The 10,804-nt window shown below is 30.2% G+C and overlaps 1 protein-coding gene across 2 annotated transcripts; it reads right to left on the bottom strand.

Annotated features, from left to right (window-relative positions):
• Positions 1 to 844: 844 nt before the first annotated feature.
• Positions 845 to 10,446, bottom strand: LOC130896788 (DNA-(apurinic or apyrimidinic site) endonuclease). 2 transcript variants are annotated; one of them, XM_057805103.1, is made up of 7 exons: positions 10,229 to 10,446; positions 8,643 to 8,753; positions 7,289 to 7,672; positions 4,267 to 4,475; positions 2,412 to 2,646; positions 1,984 to 2,293; positions 845 to 1,920 (listed from the first exon to the last, which is right to left on the bottom strand). In XM_057805103.1, exons 1-7 carry the CDS (start codon positions 10,407 to 10,409, stop codon positions 1,803 to 1,805), a joined length of 1,548 nt encoding a protein of 515 aa, XP_057661086.1. In that variant the 5' UTR covers positions 10,410 to 10,446; the 3' UTR covers positions 845 to 1,802. The 2 variants fall into 2 exon arrangements, with proteins under 2 accessions (XP_057661086.1, XP_057661085.1); XM_057805102.1 differs by having other exon boundaries at positions 845 to 2,293; positions 10,229 to 10,433.
• Between the last annotated feature and the right edge of the window lie 358 nt (positions 10,447 to 10,804).

Below are 10,804 nucleotides of genomic sequence, written 5' to 3'. Positions count from 1 at the left end.
TTCAAACGTTGATAGTCGTGGTTTTAATTTTCGATGTTGTAACATTTATGATTGTAAATATTAAACAATGGTATCAGAATGTCTTCAAATTTTATTTTTTAATATCCTATTGGTGGAATTGATTACTAATGTTACAAACATAATTGGAGAAAATTACGCCGTGGCAACAACGGCAAACAACTGCCATTGTGTTAATAATAATTTTATTAGAGAACACAGGTACGTATAAGGTAGTTCATTTAAACATTTGAAATTATTACAAGGTGGACTTAAATATTTTAGAAATTATAGATTATATGCAAAGTATTCAGTATTTGTTGTGTTTAGTACTAATATTTTTTTCTCCAATAACGTAAAAAAACAAGTAAGTATAAAAATTTAATAAATATAAACCCTATTATTAATATATTTGAAAAAAATTGCTTGTTAATTCGCATACGATAAAAGGACAAGCTGTATAAATCCGTCAGACGTCGTAACACCTGTAATTATTTAATTATGAACAATAAATTAAACGAAATGGATCAATCAGACTGTGAATTGTTGGGTTAAAAAAACAGTTATAAAGTTACGGTCCAGTTGATTACTTCCACATGCAAAAGTTTCTTATTCAGCCCGAATTTGTAAAAACCGATTGCCGTTATTTAAAATAATAAAAAACCACCACAAAAGACATTTTTAATTATTTATCAAACTCGAAAAAAAATTACTATTGGTGTCTTGAATAAATTCGAAAAAATAGTTACAGGGGTTGATACAAAAGTTGGAATAAAGATTATATGAGATTTACCTTATTGAAGATTTCTTCGAAGATGTATCAGTTTGTAGGTAAAAAAAAACTATATTGATGTAAGTATATTTATTGTGAAAAATGTACAAAATAAAAAAAATTGTAATACGTTGTTGTTTTGTATCAACGAGTCTTTTAATAAAACGTTTAGTTGTGAAAATTACAGATTTAAATACGAGGAAAAAACTTTATTCAATTAATAAAAAAATTAGGTACAGATTTGGTTGGATCATAGGAAGAAATGAAGGAGTTTTCCGATGGAATCAATGCTTGCAAAAAATTTCTTATAAAATTGAAGAAAATATGGAAGTAAAAACAATGCTTGATGAAGAATTGAAAACGAAGCAAAACAGGAAATATAATTTGGGTTAGGATGGAAAAATTAGAAAGGAAATGAATTGAAAGACAATAAATTTGAAATTTACATCAAAGAAATCGTGGAAATGTGAAAAGAGACAATTATTGGTTGTAACCCACCAACAGAATTTCAAAAATCAATGGAAAATTGCAGGGAAAAATAGGATTGAAGATAAAGAAGGGACCAAAAGGAAATCGAAGAAAATGAATTGAAGGACAATATATTTGGAATTTATATGAAATAAATAGAAAAAGAGACAAAGAAATTGAAGGACAATATATTTGGAACTGATGTCGAAGAAACATATATCGTCGGACAAAATGAGATAAAGACAAAGCAGAAGAGGAAAAAGATTCAAATCGTGTAGATAATTCGATTTAGGATGAAGAAAATCAAAAGGGAATGGAAGAAAGTGAATTGAAGGACAATATATTTGGAATTGATGTCGATGAAAAAACTGTTGAAAAATATGAAAAAAAAATACGCAACTAAAGAAAATGAAAGTGAAATGGAACAACAAAACGAACGAGGCGATAAAAATTTTTAGAAAACCTGCAAGGAAAGGATGAAGATATATACAAAAAAAAAACGGAATAGACGAAAACAAATTAGTATTAGATAAAATCTATGGTCAAATTTAGAAGCAAAAACGAATCAGACGTTTATAAAAAGCGTTACAGGACAATGATCCGATCCCAAAACTTCCGTTCTATATTTAATATCGCAAACTCCTTTGATCAACCTTTCGGAAACGACGAAATAATCCAATCTCCTGCGAAAACAAAAAAAAATCGATAAACTTGAGAATTTTTTTCGGATGACGAAATAAACTAACCATCCGATATTTTTCGACCTGGCGTTCGCCATGTACGTCCAAAAGGAATAAACGTCCTTCTCGTCGGGATAGAAGTGTCTGTAGACGTCGACGAAGCCCTCTTTCAAAAATTCCGTCATACCCTTCCGTTCCTCGGGTGTGAAACCGGCGTTTTTCGTATTATTTTGCGGTCTGGCCAAATCTATTTCTTTGTGAGATACGTTCATGTCGCCGCAAATGATCACCGGTTTCTTTTCGTCCAATTTTTTTATATAATCGACAAACAGATCGTTCCATTCCAATCGTTTCGGTAACGTCACCAATTTGCGACCTAAAATACAAATCGACAATTTCCGGAGTATTCGTTAGGAGTAATCGTGTAGGTAAAGGCCCTCGTTCGGGGGAAAAAGAAGAAGAATATTCGAATGTCTTATCGTTGGAAAACTCACCGGAATTCGGTACGTATACGTTAACTAAATAAAAATTGTCGTATTCGGCCGTGATACATCGGGCGTCTTCGTCTTGGGTTTCGTCGCCGATACCGTACGTTACGTTTTTCGGTTCGGTTATTGTGAAAATACCGACCCCCGCGTAACCTTCCTTTTTACTACCGCACCAATATTGTTTGTAGAGATTCAAATTTTTTATTTCGTCCGGTAGCTTTGCTTCGCTACATTTCGTTTCCTGGAAATGTTTGAAACTATTTTTCAAAAAGTTTGCAGCGAGAAATGCGTTTTTGAAAATTTCATTTTCAAATTTTAACCTTTGTAACACTTGTTGAATTTATTCATTTTCAATATTTCACTTTAAAAACGTTTTGGATAAATTTTTGTCTTCAAATTATGAACTAGAATATATTCAAGTCCACACTGTCGAATTTGTAGAAGTTTTGCGCACAAATACTCCTTTGTAACCCCCCAAACTACCTTAAGAAATTGCAAAATACCAAATGTTCTACTTTTTAAACGTATTGTCTTCAAAATATGAGCTACACCATATTTAGAGCCTCATTGATTACATTCTAGAAGTTTTGCGCACAATTACCTCTTAGTAATCCCCCAAAAATCTCAAGGAAGTGAAAAACACCAAATATTTCACTTTAAAAACGTTTTGGATAAATTTTTGTCTTCAAATTATGAACTAGAATATATTTAAGTCCACACTGTCGAATTTGTAGAAGTTTTGCGCACAAATACTCCTTTGTAACCCCCCAAACTACCTTAAGGAATTGCAAAATACCAAATATTCTACTTTTTAAACGTATTGTCTTCAAAATATGAGCTACACCATATTTAGAGCCTCATTGATTACATTCTAGAAGTTTTGCGCACAATTACCTCTTAGTAATCCCCCAAAAATCTCAAGGAAGTGAAAAACACCAAATATTTCACTTTAAAAACGTTTTGGATAAATTTTTGTCTTCAAATTATGAACTAGAATATATTTAAGTCCACACTGTCGAATTTGTAGAAGTTTTGCGCACAAATACTCCTTTGTAACCCCCCAAACTACCTTAAGGAATTGCAAAATACCAAATATTCTACTTTTTAAACGTATTGTCTTCAAAATATGAGCTACACCATATTTGAAGTCTCATTTATTACATTTTAGAAGTTTTGCGCACAATTACCTCTTTGTAACCCCTCAAAAATCTCAAGGAAGTGAAAAACACCAAATATTTCACTTTAAAAACGTTTTTGATAAATTTTTGTCTTCAAAATATAAACTACACCATATTTAGAGCCTCACTGAATAACTTTCAGAAGTTTTGCGCATAATTACCTCTTTGTAACCCCCAAGCGACCTTAAGGAATTGCAACATACCAAATATTCTACAATTCAAATGTTTTAAATAAATTTTGTCTTTGAAATATGAACTACAATATATTTATAGACTGACTGACTACTTTTTAGAAGTTTTGCACATAATTACCTCTTTGTAACCCCGCAAACTACCTCGAGCAATTTCAAAACACCAAATATTTTACTTTTTGAACATATTAAATGAATTTTTGTCTTCAAAATATGAACTAGTATCAGTAGTTCATATGTTTCAGTAGATAATTTGTTACATATTTCAATAATTTTTTGCCATATATAAGCAAATGTCAAGTTGTCATTTGTCAATAGTTCATTTGTTACTATGTCAGTAGTTCATTTGATACCATATTTCAGTGGATAATTTGTATCCAAATAATAGTAGTTCATATGTTGCCAAATATCTTCGTTAAAAAGGGGACAAAAGAAATTGAAGAAAAAGGAAACTATAGAAATAAAATGGTAAAAAAAAATACAAAATCGTACCTGAACACAAAATATATCCGGACTTTCGTGGGTCAAATATTCCTGACATCCCTTATTAACCCAACTTTTGAGTCCTCCTATATTCCATGTACTCACTATGAGATTGTGGGGTACTTCGTAAGAATTTTTTTTGGAACAACCAAAATCGATCGATTTCCAATCGGTCGTAGTTTTATTTTGCAAAACTTTCGGTTTTTTCTCTACGTTTCCTATAACATCATCGAATTTATTTAAACATTTTCATTATATAAAAAGTATTCTAAAATGCATGGATGGTGTTTCAAAATATTCCGATACTTTTACCAAGGACCGTTCAATATTTTCATCAAACAATACCTTCCCGGATCCAATTTTGGGGCACTGGATAAAATTAAACCGTCAATAACAATTTTAATCTATATTTATTGACCGGTCCTCGTATATTATCTATAGTATAGTCAAAATCTGATAAGAATGATATGACATACTTAATTATAATGCCAAATCCCGATTTAGATAAAAAAATGAGTAAAAAATTGTAGATTATAATTTTTTTACTAACATTACGAAACTACGAGGGTTATCAAAAAATTTCACAGGCAAATTTATTTTTCCCGAAAACAACTTTCGTTATTAAAAATTTGCGTTGGTTTTAATTTTTCGATCTAAAATATACATTGGGTGTTATTTAAATCATATACAAGGTGGTCGACCCTACGACCGCTATTCTGTTTTACCACACCGTGTTTTTACAAACTTACTAATTCATAAAAATGAAAAATACAAAGAAAAAAAAGGCTATTTGAAACAAACGTCAAAAATATTTTCAAAATTTCAAGTTTGAAAGGATCGTTTAGATTTTTTTGGTAAAAAATCGTCATTTGGTTATATGAGTTAGTCAGATATGGTGAAAACACGTCGTTTGGTTCATTTCAGTAATCGAAAATGTCGATAGATTGTGGTTTGGTCATACAATTCTTGAAAATATGGGGAAAAATCGTTGTTCGGCCATTAGAGTAATCAAGATATGGTAAAAAATCGTCATTTTGTTATATGAGTTAGTCAGATATGGTGAAAACACGTCGTTTGGTTCATTTCAGTAATCGAAAATGTCGATAGATTGTGGTTTGGTCATACAATTCTTGAAAATATGGGGAAAAATCATTGTTCGGCCATTAGAGTAATCAAGATATGGTAAAAAATCGTCATTTGGTCATATGAGTTAGTCAGATATGGGTAAAAATCGCTGTTTGGTCATATAAATAGTCAGATATATGTCCATACATTCTCATTTGATCGTACAATTATTGACAATCTGGGGGAAAAATCATTTGGGTAGTCAAAACATAGTGAAAAATTGTCATTTCGTCGTATAAGTAGTCATATATGTCATTTGGTCATACAATTATTACAAATATAAAGAAAAATACTTTCGACCATTGCGGTAGTCAAGATATAAGGAAAAATCGTCATTTGGTCATTTAAACAGACAAATATGGTGAAAAAATCGCCATTTAGTAATATAAGTAATCATATATGTAAGTACATTGTCGTTTGGTCATGCAATTATTATAAATATGGAGGAAAAATCCTTATTCGGCCATTGGGGCAGCCAAAATATAGTGAAAAATCGTTGTTTGATCCAGTAAGTAGTAGAAAATAGTGAAAAATCGTTGTTCGGCCATGAGAATATTCTAGGTAAAGTGAAAAACTGCCGTTTAGTCTTATGACTAGTTAAAGTATAGTGAAAAATCGTCGTTTGGTCAAATGAATAGTGAAATATTGTAAAAAATAGTCGTATGGTCATATTAGTGCTAAGGATGTGATGTAAAATAGTCTTTTGATCATTGAAGTAGTAATATATGGTGAAAATCATGACTTGGTCAAATGAATGATGGAATATGATGAGAAATCGTCGTTCGGTCCAATAAGTAATCGAATATAATGAAAAATCGTTGTTCGGCCATGATAATATTCGAGATAAGTTGAAAAACTGCCGTTTGGTCTTATGGGTAATTAAAGTATAGTGAAAAATCGTCGTTTGTTTAAATGAATAGGCAGATATAGTGAAAAAAAGTTTGCTATAGAGTGAAAAACGTTGTTCGGCTATGATAGTATTACAGGTAAGGTGAAAAATAGACGTTTGATATTGTAGGTAGTGGAGTATAGTGAAAAATTGTTGTTTTGGTGAAATGAATAGTGAAAAATGGTCGTTTGGCGACACGAATAGTGGAAATTAGATGAAAAAATGGTCGTTTAAGTATAAAAGTTATTAATATTAAAATCTAACAACGAAATTCATAGTATGTTTATAATAAATGACTACTTTCATCTTTAAAGCAGGATTTAGATTAATTTAAGTTTTGTGTAACATGCTGATACATTTAGTTAATTTATCTAAATAGAAAGAAAACTAGTCTACTTTTTAAAACACCAGGCATGCTATGTTCTCATTTTGTTGTAGTACGCCGAAATTTTTGTTAATTTCAAATAATCGATACTTTTTCTATATTATTTCAATAACTAATTCAATAAAAGCCAAAAACTTTAAAGATAAATTATTTTAAGCGCTAAAAATCGAGTCTAACGTTTAAGCCTCACTTCCTGAAGATGAATATCGAAACTTAGTCAGTAAATGCGGTGATATAAAAAAGATTTGTGAGCTTTGGAATTACGAAATTAACAAAAATTGATGAACTATATTATCAAAAATTAGTATTTACTTACCTTGCCAAACCGATTTAGAAACTAAATTTTCACAAATATCTACATCTCCAAACATCAAAATTTGTCATATCATTTTTATCAAATCATTTCGAAATATTTTGAACATTGCAAAGGATCAAATAGAGGTAAACAGGATAAATTATATGAAATTTACATCGTACGTGATAAATTTTATTCTAAGTTTAAATAATTGTTGGAAATTTATTTAAAACATTTTCTTTTATCCATAACTTAAACTAATATAGTCAAAAATCGACTACTTATCTGGGAACTTATCTATCCCGATAATAAAAAAAATAAATGAAATATTAGATACCGTTTTCGCTCTTTTCCTGCGTTTTTTTAGTTTTCCCTCCCCTCTTCGTCTTCTTTTCAGATACTTTTTCTTCCTCCTCGTTATTCTCCTCGGCTTCCACTTCTACTGGAGCTTTTTTAGTTCTTTTACTCGTTTTCGGTTCCGCCGGTTCTCCCACTGCCTTTTTCGTTTTCTTGGTGGCTTTCTCCTTACCAGAGGTTTTTTTCGTCTTCTTGGCGGGTTTCGTGTCTTCTGGAAGTTCAGATGAATCTTCATTCGAAGGTTCTTCTATTGGTTCCTCTTCTTTTTTCGGATCAGCTTCCTCTTTGGCTGCCTTTTTCTTAACCACTCGTTTCGGTTTATCCGGTTTGGGTTCCTTAACCTCTTTCTCTTCTGTGTAATTCGCTATAATGTATAAAATCATTGTTTTTTTAAATGGCGCACGAAAATGTATCAATGATGGAGATGGAGATTTGAAGTACCATCATACAACATTGTAAAACATCAAGAAATAATGAAAATTTTAAAGAAATGACAAAAATTTGATGGTTCTGTTTAAATTTTTTTCACAATTGTGTTCTGATTCACACAGTCATGCTTCATTTCGTCATCTAAAGTGTTAAAATATTTCCAGACGAAAATATTTATTCATATCTAGTCGAGATTTGTTGAAAAATCATCAATTACTCATATAAGTAGTTAGATAAGTTGTTAAATTGTCGTTTGGTTTCTTAGTTAGTCAAAATATGGAGAAAAATTTTTATTTGATCATCGGTGTAATCAGGATATGGTTAAAACACATGAAATATTTGAAAATTGAGATATCTTTGAACTTTGTTCTCATTGAATACCCCATATCCCGACCAAAATGCTCCAAAAAAGGCTTACAACAAATGATTACTTGATATAATTTGTTGAAAGTGCATCAAAAGCTCGAAAGAAACATCTACACTGAACAAAACAGTAATAAACCGTGTAGGTCTTCGAAATCCAATAAAACTTGATCTAAGAAGAAGCCTATAAAGCAAATGGTTTGTTTTTTTCTTTAGTATTATCAATAATGTGATAATAGTAACTTTAGAGATGGTCAAACCAATGGAGGTACTCAGAAAATGCAAATAATTCTTCATCATGATAATTATACAACTACTCAATTGAATTAACGATCCATTCACCATACAGCCCTGATTTGGCTCCCATTACATTTTTTTCTCCTACTGGTAAACAATTTTGAGCACCAGAAGAAGCAGTGTTCACATATTTCGAAGCTATGTCAGACAGAGTGAAAAATTATCCTTTATAAATATTTGTTTTTTCATTATTAGAACACAAATATAAATAACAACCATTATACTTAAGTACAGTATAAACTTACCAACAGTTTTCTTCACTCTTGTACTCCTTTTTGGACCTTCTTCAGTTATTTCATTATCTACCCCATTTGCTTCAACAACCTCTTTAGCTTTTTTCCCTCGTTTAGATTTTACTGTTAAAAATTATAACTTTTAATAATAAGTTCATGAAATAAACACAATCGTTATGTGTTTGTTATTAATCATTTTTGTCTAGTTTCTTCTGGTATGTACAGTACAAATTAGTTGCCTACTCATTGGTCATAAACCCACAAACAGTGGTAATAAAACAAGAAAAATACATTTTTATATAAATTTTTTACATAAAATGTATGATATGGAAGAAAAATATCATTTATGTTGAATTTTAATCAGTATTAAATCCATAATTTGTAACCTCCAGGGCTGGATTAAGATTTATAAGGTCCGGAGCTAAAATAATAGCGAGGCCCCCTTAAGGAATTTGGAAACCCGGAAAAATTAAAAAAAATCAATATGTTAGATTCATGGTATCAACACATCAAGAAATACAGAATGTTTTCCGAATGATGGGGTCCTCTTAGACCTGGGCCCCCAAGCCCTTAGCTTAATCCGGCCCTGGTAACCTCAAATCTCCTAGTTGGAGACTTTTCATTAGGAAATGATATTCAGCCTCAGTTATAGTATATATTCATATATTATTTTTATTACTTTTTTCAACATTATTAAGTAGACAATTGATATACTCAAAGTTTTCTATCAGATTGAGGATTTTTTTGGTTGTCCATACTTTAAATATCTACTGAACGTCTGTCACTATGATTTATCGAATCACAGCTAAATTTATCTAGTTCCTCTTCAATTAATTCCTGTTGCTTATGACACATATTTTTTTGGGGTTACTTTGGATCAAAAAAATCTGTTTTTACCCTCTATTTTTAATACCAAATACTCTTTTCCACTTTTCTTAACGACATATCAGATCTTTTTAATTAACTTTGTAAATGAGAATCTACAGGTTTTCTTAATAAGCTTTGTGAAGCTGGGGATATATCTGAACCTCTTACAAATGATCTTGCTTCATTATTCTTGCAAACAATTTTGGATCCAGATAAATCAGCATCAAGTTTGGTATTTCTAAGATAATTTGGGATTTACAGATATTTTTGAATTTTTGCATCTCAATTATTTCTATGTCTAGACTATACCACTTCTTTTGGTGGTTTTTCGGTTTCTATTAAACAATAAATCACTTACCCTCACAATTGAGTGATTTATTAAATGCCTTTTGGTTATTATGTATTAATATACAATTTTATACATAACTAAATGATCATAAATAAAAACAAGCTTAGGTAATCATATTTTAATCTATTATAAACTATCAACTTCTAATTACCGTATTAAATTTTGTTTAGTTTTCTGTTTTGTAATTATTATTAAAGTACATTTATTATTAGTAGATCTATTTTGAAATTTGAATATTTTTTATCTTAATTCATGATATGAAAACGATTAATTATACGTAAGTAATAATTTTTCATATTATTTAAAATTCGACGTGGAAATGTTTGCTTTGGTTACCATTTTCCTTTTATCCAAAAGCATTAATTGTTGTTTCTATACTTACCGGGTTCCTGTTCGGCAACGGATTCAATTTCTACTTCAACTTTAGCAGCTTTCCTTTTTGGAGGCATTATTGAGCTGATATGACTATTTTTATATAAAACTTTCGAAGATCGAATAAATCGAAAACACTTCAGATATACCGAAAATACGTTAACAGATCTTCCTAAGCTTCCAAGAATCATATGGTTTTACCGGGAAAAATGACATTTAATTGTCAAATGTCACTCTAAATGAGTGTTCACAATATAAATGTTTGAATAAACTGGAAATTGACAACTACAAAATTAATAATTTAAAACAAAATTTTGAATAAATACATATAGTAATACAAAAAAAGGCGATTTTGAAAAGTATATTATAGAATGATAAAGTATCGAATGGCATAAAATTTTCTTCACATAAATGGAAAAATATTTTGCAGCATTAAGTTTGGAAAATTATACGTAAATTCAACACATAGTGTTGTCAAATTCAACTCTATATGAATACCTGAGGGTGATTTTCACGTATTTCACCCCAACAATATATCGTAATTATTCTGTAAATCATTATATCTTTGATTTTTGATAATTTTTAA

The sequence above is a fragment of the Diorhabda carinulata genome, chromosome 7 (genome assembly GCF_026250575.1).
Source record: "Diorhabda carinulata isolate Delta chromosome 7, icDioCari1.1, whole genome shotgun sequence".
Lineage (NCBI taxonomy): Eukaryota > Metazoa > Arthropoda > Insecta > Coleoptera > Chrysomelidae > Diorhabda > Diorhabda carinulata.
Note: the sequence above shows the minus strand (reverse complement) of the source record. Positions and strands in the feature narration are given on the sequence as shown.